The following is an 18,232-nucleotide window of genomic DNA, read 5'->3' as shown; positions in this document are numbered from 1 at the left end:
TCCTCTCCGTGTTTGGCAGGGTCAGTAATGACAGCCTGAGACTCCAATCAAACAGAATTATCCAGAAAAGGCCTCTTCAATCAGTCACTGATTTACTTGACGTTTTTCATTTTTTCTCTCTCACGCTCTCCTTTTCACAGCCCCCAGAATCAAGAGATGATGAAAGGTAGCGGTCATGAATATTTCCGTAAATGTTTTTTCTCTCTCTTTCAGTGTGAAACCTCGTCTTCCCAGCCCCATGTAGCCATGGTCGGTCAGGGAGGGACACCTGTTTTCAGCCAGGTTCAGTTGTGTGTGTGATGAGCAAGGGCACAGCCATAGCCTTTCATCAGCCAGCCTTTGTGTGGCTCTAGGATAATGCGGCATTTACTGTTGATGAAAACAAATGGTGTACGGGGCTGCCAGATTGGATCACTTGAGTATACTGAATGTACTGCCATAGAAATCTATCATTCTAAACCTCAATGTACTGCCATAGAAATCTATCATTCTAAACCTCAATGTACTGCCATAGAAATCTATCATTCTGCTATGTTCTCTGTATAGGTCCAGTTTCCATGAGGACTAATATCACATTTGAGTCAAAGTAATAGTTTATCATTTGACATAAAAGGTAAGAGATTGGTAAGAGTTAAGAGATTGCGGAACAATTGTAATAAACACACACACACACACACACACACACACACACACAAGCCCTTCACGTTGAAAGTTCTTATCTGGCCTTCACAGCATCAGAGGGAGTCAGAAAAAGGGAAAATGATTGGTTCAGACATGGTGTCTGAATTGACATTAATGTATTCTCTTTATCACTGCAATACTATTGTCATCTAGCCAGCATTAAATATGTTCCAGAGCTCACAGCCTGGTCCCTTCATCAAGCCATGTGTCTACCTGTCAGAAACCTTACAGATTACTACCCACCACTACCCCTATGGCTCAAGAGGATATGAAAGACTGTATTAGGAGAGAGGGAACTTCAGAAATAAAGTGCCTTTGAGGGAATCTGATCGCATAATGTTTAATTGCTTCTTTCATCTGTTGTGCTTTAATCCTATTGTTGCAGCAGGCAGTTCCATCCCCAAGATAACGCACAACACATTCAACACTGATTTGCACTTTTCAGACACACACACTGGCTGCTTCTTTCTGCTGCCGCAGCACAAAAAGTGCTTAGCGCGCCACGCCCCTCTTTTCTGAGGCAGAATGAAACTGGGTGAAAATTTGAATTTGAAATCAATAGCGGTGGTGGAGGGATACAGTGGGATTGCGACTGTGGGGAAGTCCAAAAGAGACGGGGAAGGGGAAGTCCAATATATGATGCCAGAGATAGCGCTTCTTTTCTACCCTCAACCCCACCACAGCAACAGTGTCAACAGAACAAGTTGGACTACTGTATTTAGCCAGCTACTTACACGCCCTGAAAACACTAAAACTAACATGCATTCAGTGCTCACATGGCACCATTGATTCAAACGGCCTGCCTGGCCTAATTGTTGAAATGTTTCTACAGCTGTGAGTAACTACTAATGGTAGTTATTAACCACAAAAATCCATATTTGAAATTTCAATAAGTGCCTGTAGAGGAGTGCTGATGAATGATTGACCAGTCAGTCGCTCTGGCCTGGCTCGCTCTGCATTACTTACTGCATAAACCTTACCTGTGGGTTACCTGTCAGTCAATAACTGGGCTTTAATGTGGATGCAGAATATAATGTAAATTATAAACTGAATGGTTCGAACCCTGAATGCTGATTGGCTGACAGCCATGGTATATCAGACGGGTATGACAAAACTTTTATTTTTACTGTTCTAATTACGTTGGTAACCAGTTTATAATAGCAATAAGGCACCTCGGGGGTTTGTGGTATATGGCCAATACATCACGGCTAAGGGCTGTGTCCAGGCGTTGCGTCGTGCCTAAGAACAGCCCTTAGCCATGGTATATTGGCTATATACCACACCTCCTCGGGCCTTATTGGTTAAATGTAGTAACTATGCTTATAAACAGCCTTACTGCTTTTTATAATAATTATGTGCTCAGTAAGAGGAGTTTAGGGTTTGAGTTGGTGGTAGTGGGTTGGGCATTACAGACCTGAGGCTGGGGTGGGTTCCCCCCTTTTAGGAGCTTTATCTCTGAAGGGAGTCATGCTCTGGAGACAGTGGGGCCTCTGCCCAGCCCGGCCCACTGAGGCAGTACAGCAGCCACGGTCAGGCAGCCATTCCTACTAACAGCTCCACAATGGCCCAGTATGGGGAAGGCTGGAGCTCTAGGGCACTGGGGTGGAGGCCAACTGATCCTGTTACACCATGACAACTATCAGAATCCCCTCCATTGAACCACACACACACACACACACTCACCCGGGTGGAGGGGAGGGAGTATGTTCTCAAGTACCGGTTCGGTATAAATGACAGGGGAATACCAGTACCATTTATAAATGTCCAGAGGAGTCACTATAATGGTTTCATAACAGGGGGGGCTGTACTTCATCTGAAATGGTTGGACTGAGCCAAGCCAATGGCTCCGTCTGAAATGGCACACTATTCCCTATATAATGCACTACTTTTGACCAGGACATATAGGCCCTGGTCAAAAGTAGTGTACTACATAGGGAATCAGGTGCTATTTCTGACACATCCAGTAAGTTCCACCTCTGTCTCCTTCCACTGCAGGGCATCAGTCAGAGGCCATGTTGGATTACATTTCCAGATTGCGCTGCAGCACCTTTGTTTTGGAGCCGAGTGACCGGGCGAAGCCGGGAAGTTGGAGGGGAAGAGGTGCAACTTGGGGTTAGGGGGTGATAAAAGAGAGCGAGGGGGCTAGGGGTCCAGACAAAGCCCTGCAGATGTTTCCCACATGAATCATGTTGCAGGGTGGGGAAGGGGGGGGTGGGCGGAGAGGGGAGCTGGCTGTCCTGTCCACTCTCTCCCTCTACATGTTGGCGTGTCTGTCTGCCGCTGCACTTTGCATGGTGTGGTACTTCCTCCCTCCTGTGCAGAGTCTCAGGGTGAGCTGGGGGAGCCTAATGAGGTGTCTCTGTTGCCAGCTTCCTTCGCCGGGGCACTTTAGCTTTTTTTGTCATCACTTGTGGGGGAGGTGACAGGTTGCTTATTTACTCTGCCTTTCATATTTGCCTTTTAGTTATTTTTTACTTCCCTCTCTCCCCACTCCTCCTCTGCCCTCCACCCCTTTTTTCTGCAGTCATCTGTTCATTCAGCTGCCTGCCTGCGAGAACCAAGTGCCTAATGGGCCATATCAGCAGAGCCACTGCAGGGAAACACAGGCCTGTCATTAGCCCATATTGAAAAAGAGAGCCGGTAGGCAGAAGAGAGAGTGAGAGAGGCAAGTGTTTAGCTTGAGGAGGCTATTAATATTTAATAGGGAGTACCATTTTTCTAAGCAAAAACAGGAACTGGCTTTAACTACTCTGAATCACCTAGACCTAGATATTCACTCCCCCGTCTCTGGCGTCGATCTAAAAACTGACAACAGAGCGATGCTAGCGTAGAGTTGCTAGCAGACTCTAAAGCTCTACGATAATAGGCTGTTTTCATCTGTAAAACACCTCACTCACATGAACACCTATGAATTCAGAGCGGACACGGTCGGCTTGGACAAATTACCATTAAACTCAACACCATAGAGGTGGAATCCACATAATTCACATTGTCATTTTATTCTCTTTTCTCTCGCTTAACTATCAGCAATTGTAATGCTGAAGCACTTAAGAGACATTTCCTATGACAACAGGAAAAGGCTTTACAGAACATCATGCTGATGCGCTCCACAATGAATTGCTATGGGCTGCAGTTTCTGTCTTGTTTATAGTAATAGCACTGCATTGTTAAGGCCCTCAGTACACCACATGTGACCATTGCAATAGTAACTGCCTGTTTTGTAAGACAAAATGTTAAAGGGAAACTGTCTGTTTCTAATCAAAAATCTGTTCAAATTACTACAAATAGCATTACTCATTGCCTTTCAGGTCTGGGGGGAAATAATTTCTACTGAAAGGTTGAAGAGTTAGAACTGTAACGGCCCTAGGTCTGTGACATTGACATTTGTGTAAATCCATATGAGTTCAATCACTTTTTGACAGAATCACTTTAGATTTAAACAAAACTTTCCATACATGTTTGCTCATGGAAAAAGTCATCAAAAAGGGACTTTCTGGACCTGAATGCCAAAACATTCAGGAGATGGCTTAAAGTTGACCCATTTTGCATACCATACCATACCATAAGGCATCCATGTCTTCATCACTGTAAAATATAAACGGTTGAGTATGATATCATTTAAAAGCTTAAAAACGGTTATAATTTCAAGATTTAAAAAATATATATAAATTGACCTTTTTTTTTCACCTTTAACGTAAATGATCTAAAAACGGTATTTATTTTTTTCCGTGTGTTAACGAACACGTGTACACTGGAATTACAATGCATTCCAAAAACAAATCATGGCTACGTGAAGCAAATAGACTGCTTGTTACATCTGCAATTGTGAAATGTATAGTCAAAAAGTGTCTATTTAGTGTAATAATGCTGCCAGTGCCAATAATACATATTTGAAAACAATAATGTTATGCCTACTGGTGTTGATTTCGATCACAGGCATATAGCCTAGGCAGGCTATGGCTGGGAAACTCGATGAAGTCCAATTTCAAGAGAGAATACTGTTATGTAAAAAGAACGAGACTAGTTAAATTCTTTATAAACTGCTCGGGTGTATTAGGTGGCTCCTATAGGACATGTATTTTTTATTGTTATGATTTCACCTTTATTTAACCAGGTAGGCCGGTTGAGAACAAGTTCTCATTTACAACTGCGACCTGGCCAAGATAAAGCAAAGCAGTGCGACACAAACAACACAGAGTTACACATGGGATAAACAAATATACAGTCAATAACACAATAGAAAAATCTATATACAGTGTGTGCAAATGTAGTAAGATTAGGGGGGTAGGGCAATAAATAGGCCATAGTGGCGAAATAATTACAATTTAGCATTAACACTGGAGTGATAGATGTGCAGAAGATGAATGTGCAAGTAGAGATACTGGGGTGCAAAGGAGCAAAAAAATAAATAACAATATGGGGATGAGGTAGTTGGGTGGGCTATTTACAGATGGGCTGTGTACAGGTACAATGATCGGTAAGCTGCTCTGACAGCTGATGCTTAAAGTTAGTGAGGGAGATATAAGACTCCAGCTTCAGTGATTTTTGCGATTCGTTCCAGTCACTGGCAGCAGAGAACTGGAAGGAAAGGCGGCCAAAGGAGGAGTTGGCTTTGGGGTGACCAGTGAAATATACCTGCTGGAGCGCGTGTTACGGGCGAGTCAAAAGGAACACACAACAATAATTCACTAGGGCTACATAGCGAACATAACAAATACAACTGTTTATCAGTGGTGGAAAAGGTACCCAATTGTCATACTTGAGTAATAAGTATAGATACTTTTACTTCTATTAACTTAAGTAAAAGTATTTGGTTTTAAATATACTTAAGTATCAAAAGTAAATGTAAATTGCTAAAATATACTACAGTATCAAAAGTAGAAGTAAAAGTATACATGATCATTTCAAATTCCTTATATTAAGCAAAGCAGACAGCACCATTTTCTTGTTTTTAAAATGTACGGATAGCCAGGGGCACACCCCAACACTCAGACATTATTTACAAAAGATGCATTTGTGTTTGGTGAGTCCGCCAGACCATAGGCCGTAGGGACGACCACGCGTTCTCTTGATATGTGCGTCAATTTCACAATTTCCCTGTCCTGCTAAGAATTCACAATGTAGCGAGTTCTTTGGGTTGTCAGGGAAAATGTAAAAAGTACAATATTTTCTTTGGGAATGTAGTGAAGTATATGTGAAAAATATAAGTTGTAAAGTACAGATACCACAAAGAACTAGTACTTTAAATGATTTTACTTAGGTACTTTGCACCACTGCTATATATTATGGATTCTCATGACAGTTACGTTGGCATACGCTAACCAGTGTATGTAAATTGACTCTCTCAACTCTCGCACGCAAATGTTGACGCCGTCCTTCCGTGTTATTTGGGCTTTAGACCCTACTTTACATCATCTGAGGGTATGTAAATTAAGGTCTAAGCTGCAACATATTCGAATATGGGGGGGGAGACACAGAGTTCACAGGTTTTTAGATCATTGACGTTTAAGATTACAAAATTACATTTTTTTTTAAACTTTTTTTCCTCAATAAATTATCAAACAACCCTGTTTGTAAGCTTTTAAATTACATCAAATCTCAGCTGTTTATCTTTTCCAGTGATGAAGACATGGATTTCTCATGGTATGGTGGGGTATGCAAAATTGGTCAACATTGAGCACCTTTATCACATGAATGTTTTGGCATTCAAGTCCGAAAAGCCCCTTTCTGAGCACTTCTACAATGGGCAAATAGATATGTAGGTTTCGTTCAAATCAAAAGGGGTGCTGTCAAAAAGTGATTGAATTCAAATGGTTTTACCCATTTGCTCCTCCTCACAGAACAAACAATGGTGACTGAACACAGCTCTAATGGACAGAGTTAAAAGGTCAAATCTAATTGGCTGAGAATATCCTTGATGTTCATCTTGCAATCTGTACCTCATCCCAGGCATGAGCCCCAAATGGCACCCTATACCCTACATAGTGCACTACTTTCGACCAGGGGCCATAATCAAAAGTAGTGCACTATATAGAGTATAGGGTGCCATTTAGGGCACATTCCTCAGTCTCTAGAGCAATCAAAGTACAGAGACAGGGCCATAGTTTATCATTTATATGGACAGCCATTAGTAGAGATATCCTTGAACCATACCTTCAGCTTCCAGTAAAGACAACTAATTCAATCAATGAGGGGAATTTCAATAAGAAGCAATGAGGGGAATACTGACATTAAACTCAGACGGAATCTAATAAAACAGCCCAGACAGACAAATGGGCATCAAGTGGCTTCGGAAAACAAAATGTGTGCAAATGTGACCACTACTTTGTGGCCATACCATGCATGGAATCTGTTCGTTTTGATCAATATTCAGTAAAAACAGATGTAGCACATTCATTCAGTGAAACACTGGAAATGGATTTTGAGTCAATAAAATTAAGCAAGGATCTTAAAGTGCACCTAAAGCTAAAACATCTAAACAACAACCTCTGTCTCCCCATCAGAAATGTGCTAAGTGGGGGCAGGTAGCCTAGTGGTTAGAGTGTTGGGCCAGTAACCCAAAGGTTGCTGGGTCGAATCCCTGAGCTGACAAGGTAAAGATACGTCGTTCTGCCCCCGAACAAGGCAGTTAACCCATTGTTCACCTGTAGGACGTCATTGTAAATAAGAATTTGTTCTTAACTGGGAGCACAAGCTCCATGTTCTACCACGCTTCTTAACTGACTTAAATAAAGGTTAAAATAAAGTGTTTCACACATAGCTGATTGCACAGAGGCCTCTCTCTCTCTCCTTTTTCTTTGTGTCTTCTACCCTTTGGCAGGAGAGTTGACCCTTTCTTCAATACATTATCCTTCCCTGCAGTCCAGACGGAGAAAATTAAGTTTCCATGTGAACTGGCCACAAAACCCCCCAGCAAAACAAAAACTCAGCTGGATAAAAGGCTTGTATGGGAGAGGCTGGTTGCTCTGTGGCCGCATTTCCTCCTCTCCCAGTTTTATGCTACATTCTCAGCTCAGATGCCACACTCTACGGCAAAATGTGAAGACTGGGACAGAAAGGAAGGCATTGGGATTTTTTGCTTGGCTACGCACAATCCTTTAGCAGCCCAGGATATGAGTTGATGATCTCTCCCTGCTCTCTATTCAATTTAATTGTGTATCCCAACCTCTTTTTCCATTCCTTGGCTTTTTGTTATCCCTGGTGTTCTTTTGCATTTGTTAGGCAATTACAACCAAATGAGGCCACAATAGACCTGTCTGTGGGCTTACTCGTTCACGTCTAGCAGCTTTCCCTGTATGCTCATCTTACAATGACAGCGATACACCACAGCCAAACGTGAATACAAAATAAAATCCACATCAAACATTATTACACATTTGTCTCTCGTCCAGGAACAGGCAGAAAACCTTTTGGCTCCATGTAGATATAATAAACGTGGCCGGCGGTTGAGGTTGAATGTAGCTCAATAATAATCTCTAAACTGGTCACAATGAGTCACATTGCAGCAGCAGCCACCTTGTGATAACTGTATAATACATACCTGCTGGTGTGAGAACTAACAGCTCACCATAGAGGCATGATGACTTCAATAGGAACTTTTACAGTTATTTTCTCGAGCCTGTGTTTTGTGTTTGATCAGGGAACAGTGCATGTGTGCGCTACGGCAAGCTGTTAGCTCCAATAAAACACATAAAGGCGGCATGTTTAGTGACTGACACACGACACATCAGCAGGTATGTGCATGGGGCCCGGCCCCGGCAGCCAGAGAGGAGTGGAGAAGAGGTGATATCTAAACCTTACCCCTGGGCCGAGACTAGGAGGTAGAGCCAGCCTATCAATGTGGTGCAAGCTACAAATCAGTGACAGACAGTGGAATGAATAAGCCCATTGCTCCCTGTAGCTCCATGTTCTACCACGCTTACACAAGTCAGGCCCGTAAAGCCCTTAACAGCTTCTACCCCCAAGCCATTAGACTGCTAAACAATTAATAAAATGGCTACCCGGGCTATTTGCATTGACCTCTTTCTTTTTACGCTGCTGCTACTCACTGTTTATTATCTATGCAGTCACTTTATCCCTACCTACATACACATTACCTCGACTAACCTATACCCCCTGTATATAGCCTCATTGTTGGTATTTTGGTGTGTTACTTTTTTTGACAAATATTTTTGTACCTACTTTTTTTTTTAAATGCAGCATTGTTGGTTAAGGGCTTGTAAGTAAGCATTTCCGGTGAAGTCTACCTGTTGTATTCAGCGCACGTGACAAATAAAATGTGATTTGATTTGAAGACACGTGGGATCTGTGCTGAGCAGTGTGTATTACTGATAAAGTCAATCAGAGGGTATCGCCAGGCAGGCGGTGGGTATCAACAGCAAAGGCAAGGTCACTTATTATTGATTTTTAGTATGTGAGAATGTACAGAGCCCAAGGTAAATCGTTGCTATGAAACCACTACAGACAACACATGTTAGATGAGAGGGGTGGAATGTGGATGGTGCTGTAGATGGTTATCATTTAGTTCCACTGTAACACATGGAAACAAGCAGCAGTACTGGGGGCCTGGGGGAGAATATATGTGGCATGCAAGAGGATAGCTATAGTCAGCATGGTCCCTCTTCTACATGGTCTGTACTCAGTGTCAGACACTACAGTTCACATAACACATTCCTACAACTTCATAACGACATTGTGTAGGCCTAGCTACAATAGAGCCTGTGTGTGTGTTCACCTTTCTCTATCAGAATGAACATTTTGTGCTCTCCCCTGATTAAAGTATTTACATACTCAAGCCCCCCCCCCCCCCCCCCAGACCAAATTAATTTCCTCCTTTGACAGAGACAGAAAAGGCTTTTAATGGCCGTGTCCTTCAAACCTGAGACTGCTAATAAGTGTAAAGAGCAGATTTGTTTTACTGATTTTCTTTGAAACATGCATGAAATGAATTGTCTTGATTAAATATTGTCTGCCTGGGCGTTGAGAGACGGCTCAGAATTAGCGGTCCCTTGTTAAACTTGTATAGGTTCTGAGTAAGATTTGGCCCAGAATACAAAGATGACAGTTACCACGCTGGGAAGACAAAGGGCTTCAGATATATAGGGCTAACTATGAGTAGTGACATCACTGAGGAGCAACAAATGAATATCTGCCTCAAATCCGACAAGAACTAGAAACATTAGGGCACTATGGAATAGGCGTCTGCATCTAAAACAAATAATGGATACTATATAGCTAAGTAATACATCCAATATGACAGGCACCGATTTACAAACTAGGCTGTACGATAAGCATGTCCATCAAACAACACAGGCACTATGGGCTCACTATTAGTAAAATGGGTAGAGTTTCCATTTTGTAGAAGTGCCAAAGTGTAACAGAACGGGAGAAGTCGATTTAACATGGAATCGACTTGTTTAAAACAACTTATTTTGCAATGTCTCATTTCTAAAGAAATCACAAACCACCCAAAAATGTACGATCAAATTTGGCCTGCACCCGCCACACAAAAACCCAAGAGGGGGAGTGACTCCTGTTTGAGTCACGGCTGAGGTGCATCAATGACTAGGAATGGACCAGGCTGAGTTCAGTCACTTCCTTTTACTGAAACCCTCTCTACAGACCAGAAGCCACACACAGATTCGCAGGAATCTCAAGAGCGAAATTGTCGAAGCATAATCCTGCAGAAACTTTGCTTTGCCTCGTTCCCTCCCCCTTTTCGTGATATCCATTTGTGATCTTGTCTCATCACTGCAACTCTTAGAGCTCGGGAGGTGAAGGTCCATACTCAGTGTCAGACACCTGCCCGCTTAAACCGGAAGCCAGCTGCGCCAATGTGTCGGAGGAAACACTGTTCAACTGATGACTGAAGTCAGCCTGCAGGCGCCAGGCCCGCCACAAGAGCACGAAGAGACAAGTAAAGCCCCCCAGGCCAAACCCTCCCCTAACCCGGACGACGCTGGGCCAATTGTGCGCCGCCCTAAGGGACTCCCGGTCACGGACGGTTGTATCACAGCCTGGGATCGAACCCAGGTCTGTAGTGATGCCTCAAGCACTGCGATGCAGTGCCTTAGACCTCTGCGCCACTCGGGATGCCCAGCGACTCTAGTTTTTATTTGTGTACTGACTCTACACAGTCACACACACTGACACTCCAACACACACATAACATGTACACACATTTATACTGATTCTACACACATGCACTCACATACAATCTTCATTTACGCTGCTTCTCTGTTTTTCCCATGCATCCCGATGCCTAGCAACCTCACCCATATACATACAGTATCTACCACTCTAGCAGTATCCCTGCACATTGTAAATATGGCATTGGAACTGAACCTGCATATAGCTTTACTTTCTTGTGTACTTATTGTTATTTCCCGTGTGTTTACTGTTCTACCTTGTTATTTTTAGTACTACATTGATATTGATTACTGTATTGTTGGGTTTAGAGTTTGCAACAAAGGAATTTCACGGTACTTGTGCGCGTGACATTAAAACTTGAAGTCAGTGAAGCTTCAAAGAAGGGAACCTATTAGGGCTTTATGCAACAACATGGTGAGGTAGAGAGAGGACCGTGCTCACAACATTCACCACCCCACACCCTCCCTCCCTCCTCCCCATTCTGTGAACAAGTGCTTTTTCTACAGCTGGGTAACAAAGCACGACCCAATAATCCTGAAGCCCGACTCAAAGCTGGAACCTCCTCTCTGAGGACTTTATCAGACTGCCTGGCGTGGGGGGCGATGAGTAGGCTGCTTAGGCATGTGCGGGGGATGGGGGGGGGGGATTACACACACACACAACTATCTGTGATTATTCTAATTATGACTAAAGCCCTGACTGAGTAGATTATGAACACAGGCCAATATGTGCAATATGATGAGTTTACATGCAATAAGGGACTTTACCATGAACCATACAAAGGCATGTATCTGGGCCAAACTGTTATTCTTGTCATCAGCTAAACACACCTATACTAACTCATTTCTCAAATACAAACACTGATCATTTATTTTGTGAGCCTTTGCATTCTGGGGAGAAAGAGTGGTGGGCCAGCCAGACGTGGCAATGCAGAGAGCTTGCAACAGGTCTGCTCCTGTCCTGACAGTTGGCTAAACATCTCAAGGCAGGTAACAAGGTTTTGGATTACTATGAGTTGCATGTTCTGTCTGAGCTATCAAACAAGCAAGGAAGAAGTCAGAAGAAATCCCAGTCGTCAAAGCTGGACTAACTGAGGATACTAAAAGGCTAAACAAAAATGGTCTGTGTTCCACAGAAGACATGTTTCTCCAAAGCTTCATATAAGCAGTTAGTATATAAACAGCCCACATACCTCGCAAGTCGAGGCCTGGAGAACCAGGAACACTATGAAAAATCTAAGTACGTTTAAACAGGGAACTGGTTAGGTCTGGCAGTCACATAGAGCAAGTAGAAAACTATCCTATATATTTTGTAGACACAAGCAACCCTCATTTGTAGCTGGTTTATACCATAGGAATGCATGTACTTTGTAGAAAGACTCGGTGCTGTAAACACTGTTAAAGTTAAGGTACCCCAAATATTTTGGGCATTAGTTAGAAACAAATAGATAATGTTAGAAAGACAAAAATCACACAAAAACCAAGTGAGAGAAAAAATCTATGCCATAGAAATCACATTTACCTGCATTCCATTTGGTTAATAAAAAGGTAAACACAGGCCTGTATTGACCTTGAGGGGAAAATCATTATTTACTGCTAACTCTGTTAAGTGTCTCTTTTGAGGCACATTATAGCTTATTTCAAAATGCCAAATCAGACTCCACCATGCTGATATTGGTTGTGTTTTCATACTCTGCCACACATTTCATTAGAGAAATCCCTTGAGTTCACAAATGGTCAGCCTCTTGTTGGACACACATTGTCTGCATAATTTAAGTGATATTATATTTCTATAGGCTATCATATTTCTTTATACCTGGATGAACATTAGGCTTTATTAGAATGTTATTAGAATGGAATAATAATATGCTGTGCTTTTATTATTGTCAAGTAATACTGTACATAAACAATATGAAATCAAAGCATTTCCACATAGATGATCTGCTATAACCTATTTGCCAATAAAAACGTGGTTTATTCTTGTTCCAGTCCTCAGGCTGTGTAAACCCACATGTTAATTGGGCTTAGTCCCTAAAACACATTTCAATCAAATCCTCCATTGGTTTAGATTATAATGATCAATTCTTCATCATTTACATGTTATAGTGGCAGACACATGAATTAAACAATATTTCGTTGGAGAGAGGAGCCTCTGGAGTGTACCTTTGTCTAAAATAACCAGTGGTTGCCATTCTGCAGTGATCGCCTTGGAAATGCGAGACGGATATCGATCATCTCAACTGGAAAGCTATTGTGTAGTAGTGGGGCTACACATTTCCCGCTTCCCAGCACAAATATTATTTTGTGAAATTACAAAAAGGTACAATTTTAATTAATACTTCCAAACTTGGGTCAAATGCGTGGTTTGCATTGCGTAAATATTTTCCGTAGACCTACTATTGGCTATGAGTCCTTTGTCCTGTCCAACGAGCAAATAAACAAAAGATATAGGATTTGGATCAAGTCGGCTTACGTTGGTTTAATTATAATAAAATATCCAATATGCATGTTTGTCTTTCACATAAACTACCCTCTACCAAAAATAAAGACATATAATCGAGTTGTAACATATAGAGTGTAAAACTGCCGCTAACGGAGATACGTTATGACCACCCCCCCCCCCCCCCCCCGCACGGAAAGGGTAGGTAGCCTTCCATAGCCCTTGACGAGGGAGGGAAAAAAGTGCTGAAATGTTGCCAGCACATAGCTGGGTCGGCTCAATCGACTCAACAGCGTAATGTGAAGCGAGTCAATGCTATATCGGGGCTATGGATATGTTACTTCGTTTTAAATCGTGTGCGTAAAACCACAAATAGAGTTACAACTTAACGAATGGCTACAATATCAACTGACAGCCCTTTAATTTTTAAGCAGCTGAGCTGATACAGATCAACGTATCCTGCTTCCTAATGAAACAGAGTAGCCTAGCCAGCCATCTGAATTGAATGTAGGCTAGATCACACCGTTCACTTAATTCGATCCGAACCAAAATAATATCGGCTTATGCTAAAATTGCTTCAATATAGACCAGGTTTTCCATACTTTTGTTTTCATGGAAAAACTTATACCATTACTAAATGCCAGCCTACCCTTCCTTGATCGAGTTAGGGGCACAGACTAATTTGAAAAGCCGTGTAAGAGGAGAAGAGGGACAGGGGCAAAGTGCTGTGATTGTTCCACTTACCGACTTGTAAGACATTTTCCACACAACCAGTCTCTAAAAGCCGAATCCCCCGACGGAAAGGCAGTCCATCTCCGGTGCCCGCTGCCCCCGTCGTACTGGTAACCCCTCCAGGGACAGCCCCGGATCCAGCGGGAGCCCCTGTTCCTACCGCCGGACCCTCTTCGCCGGCGACGCGGCACTGAAACGACGAATACATACATATTTCCCTTTCGTTCCTCGGAAAAGACCAGTACACTATACGGCGCTGTACTGGCTCTGGGATCCGCTCGAAGCGCTCCTCCACCCTCTCAAAGGCCCATTTCTCCGCTACAGCCTTCGCCGCACAGTCCAATAGAGATTCCGGGCAGCGAAACCGAGAGTTCGGAAAACCTGGACCAGGCCCTGGACCAGGCCCTCGGGGAGCCGGGCGCAAGCACAGTCGCTTGCTGACCGGGGGTAAAGATAGATGAAGCGGCGGCTGAGGCGGTAGCTCTCCACGTCCCTCCGCCATGACGACCAGATAAACACTGAGGACCGGCGACCAGCTTCAGAATCGCACAACCGAGAGGAGGTCGTCACAAGTTACCACAGCCACAAAGTTATAAACCCCGCCCATTTATACAATTTATCTTCTTAAATGTGATTTTAAACCTAACCCTAACATTAACCACACTGCTAACCATATGCCGAACCCTAACCTTTAATTAAGACCAAAAAAAGTAATGTTTGTTTTTCAGATTTTTTACGATAGCCAATTTTGACTTTGTGGCTGTGCTATCTAGTGGAAACCGAAGAAGGGGTCTGGGTGTTGAGGGGTTTTAACGTCACCACCAATAACAAACACTCCCCAATCACATGGCAATACCGCACTGACAACGCACCACCGCTACCCCCCTCTTTATATGTGTGTGTGTGTGTGTACTTGTTGTCCTACATTATGTGTACCCTAATGTTCTAACAATTCACCCAAATGTCCTGAAAAGGTAGGAAAATAGTAACTTTTTTGAATGGCAGGACTTGTTTCAGGTCTTGAATTTGTTCAAATGCTATGTTAAGCTTAAGGGTTAGGTTTAGGGTTTTGGGGTTAAGGTTAGGGTTTTTGGGGTGAAGGTTAGGTTAGGTTAAAAGTTAGGGGTAGGTTTAGGGGTTAGGGGAAATATGATTTTTAATGCTCAAATGTGTGTGTGTGTGTGTGTGTGTGTGTTTATCTACTCTGCAACTCTTAATTAAGACAGACACACACATATTTACTCACCTCAACTTTAACCTTGACCTATGAAGTGAAAAAGATGCCACATTTTTTTCAAAATTTGTCTTAAATAAATCATTAAAAAAAACTGAAATAAACATGACATGGAAATAAAATGAACACATCCAAGTAGTAAAAACTCTTCCCTCCATTAAATCCATACCTGTGCTGTATAGGTCTATTTTACTGACTGAGATTAATTACAAAGACACTAACTGGCAAATTCATTTCACAACATTTACTTCAATGTTTCCAATCCAGCAAATACATATCCTCAGAATACTCATTCATGATCAGATCTTGGGAATTGGGAGTCCTTATTCACAGACACTCACAGACATGTCAGGACAGAGGAGAGGATAACACAATGTTAAGCAAATTAATTCAATAACATCAACATACACCAAGATATGTAAAATACCCATTTTGTATCAAATTGACACATTATAAGCCATACAGTACGTGTTGTGAGTAATGTAAAAATACCATACAGTGGGGAGAACAAGTATTTGATACACTGCCGATTTTGCAGGTTTTCCTACTTACAAAGCATGTAGAGGTCTGTAATATTTATCATAGGTACACTTCAACTGTGAGACACGGAATCTAAAACAAAAATCCAGAAAATCACATTGTATGATTTTTAAGTAATTAATTTGCATTTTATTGCATGACATAAGTATTTGATACATCAGAAAAGCAGAACTTAATATTTGGTACAGAAACCTTTGTTTGCAATTACAGAGATCATACGTTTCCTGGAGTTCTTGACCAGGTTTGCACACACTGCAGCAGGGATTTTGTCCCACTCCTCCATACAGACCTTCTCCAGATCCTTCAGGTTTCGGGGCTGTCGCTGGGCAATACGGACTTTCAGCGCCCTCCAAAGATTTTCTATTGGGTTCAGGTCTGGAGACTGGCTAGGCCACTCCAGGACCTTGAGATGCTTCTTACGGAGCCACTCCTTAGTTTCCCTGGCTGTGTGTTTCGGGTCGTTGTCATGCTGGAAGACCCAGCCACGACCCATCTTCAATGCTCTTACTGAGGGAAGGAGGTCGTTGGCCAAGATCTCGCGATACATGGCCCCATCCATCCTCCCCTCAATACGGTGCAGTCGTCCTGTCCCCTTTGCAGAAAAGCATCCCCAAAGAATGATGTTTCCACCTCCATGCTTCATGGTTGGGATGGTGTTCTTGGGGTTGTACTCATCCTTCTTCTTCCTCCAAACACGTCGAGTGGAGTTTAGACCAAAAAGCTCAATTTTTGTCTCATCAGACCACATGACCTTCTCCCATTCTTCCTCTAGATCATCCAGATGGTCATTGGCAAACTTCAGACGGGCCTGGACATGCCCTGGCTTGAGCAGGGGGACCTTGCGTGCGCTGCAGTATTTTAATCCATGACGGCATAGTGTGTTACTAATGGTTTTCTTTGAGACTGTGGTCCCAGCTCTCTTCAGGTCATTGACCAGGTCCTGCCGTGTAGTTCTGGGCTGATCCCTCACCTTCCTCATGATCATTGATGCCCCACGAGGTGAGATCTTGCATGAAGCCCCAGACCGAGGATGATTGACCGTCATCTTGAACTTCTTCCATTTTCTAATAATTGCGCCAACAGTTGTTGCCTTCTCACCAAGCTGCTTGCCTATTGTCCTGTAGCCCATCCCAGCCTTGTGCAGGTCTACAATTTTATCCCTGATGTCCTTACACAGCTCTCTGGTCTTGGCCATTGTGGAGAGGTTGGAGTCTGTTTGATTGAGTGTGTGGACAGGTGTCTTTCATACAGGTAACGAGTTCAAACAGGTGCAGTTAATACAGGTAATGAGTGGAGAACAGGAGGGCTTCTTAAAGAAAAACTAACAGGTCTGTGAGAGTCGGAATTCTTACTGGTTGGAAGGTGATCAAATACTTATGTCTTGCAATAAAATGCAAATTAATTACTTAAAAATCATACAATGTGTTTTTCTGGATTTTTGTTTTAGATTCCGTCTCTCACAGTTGAAGTGTACCTATGATAAAAATTACAGACCTCTACATGCTTTGTAAGTAGGAAAACCTGCAAAATCGGCAGTGTATCAAATACTTGTTCTCCCCACTGTATGTAGTCTAATAACTCTTTAGCAGACTATTGGATCATTTTTAGCACTTGTGCACTTTTTTTTTTGAAAATTGAAAATCCTGGGGTCGTTCCACTTCAAGAAGCACAAGAAAGAGGACTTCGACACACTGAAATCGTTTAAGTATTTAGTAACAGATACGATTAGCATTCCTAAAACATTATTTTGTTGAAATATAATTTGATCTCTGAGAAATTAAGCTAACTGACAGTACCCAAAGTGGCCATTTATATTTATAGAATTAAGATAATATTAAATGCATATTGTACCCAACATCCAATTTGGACCAAACTTATTCCTACCAATGAGTAAGACATGAGGAATCCCCTCCAAAATAGTAAAACCCACCCGGACCCCACACCCAATGCCAATCCCACCCCAACAACCATTATACAGTATTAGTTCTCTATGTTTGACAAGTAGTATGAAGCTCTGACTTGGAATATTGCTTCTTCATACTATGTAATGTATTGCCTGTGATGCTGGTGTTTTTTTCGCCCACTGTTCTGAGAAATTAGTCATTTAAGTCGCTTGCATTATTTACTATAAAGTAGTGTTAAAGTACCAGGTTTTGACCACTAGATGCCCGTGTTCCTGCTATACCGCCACGCTGTTTTATTCATTTTGCTGGTCTCTTCTGTTTATTAAATGGATCAAACATTTCCTTTGCAACTTTGGATAGAAAACCAATAGATTTGCCTCATTATGAAAATGTATTGTGTGGTCATCCTCGCAATTCAAGCCAGTTCTCCATGACAGCAATTCAGTTTGTCCTAATAGCAACCTAATGCTTCAACCCAACTATCCTTGAATAGACCAACAAGTGGTCGCTCTCTGAGAGGGCTATCCCAATGCAATTCTCAAATTAAGACTTT

General features: G+C 42.4%; 1 protein-coding gene across 2 annotated transcripts in view; it reads right to left on the bottom strand.

Annotated features, from left to right (window-relative positions):
- The window catches only part of LOC139559722 (zinc finger SWIM domain-containing protein 5-like), a 46,030-nt gene extending 31,490 nt beyond the window's left edge, over nt 1-14,540 (bottom strand). Inside the window, exon 1 of one of the 2 annotated variants that reach the window (XM_071375977.1) lies at nt 14,014-14,540. In XM_071375977.1, coding sequence (XP_071232078.1) covers nt 14,014-14,503 — 490 coding nt within the window. In that variant the 5' untranslated portion in view covers nt 14,504-14,540. The remainder of the gene's footprint in view (nt 1-14,013) is intronic. The other variant, XM_071375976.1, reaches the window with a different exon arrangement.
- Between the last annotated feature and the right edge of the window lie 3,692 nt (nt 14,541-18,232).

The sequence above is a fragment of the Salvelinus alpinus genome, chromosome 30, assembly GCF_045679555.1.
Source record: "Salvelinus alpinus chromosome 30, SLU_Salpinus.1, whole genome shotgun sequence".
Taxonomy (NCBI): domain Eukaryota; kingdom Metazoa; phylum Chordata; class Actinopteri; order Salmoniformes; family Salmonidae; genus Salvelinus; species Salvelinus alpinus.
Note: the sequence above shows the minus strand (reverse complement) of the source record. Positions and strands in the feature narration are given on the sequence as shown.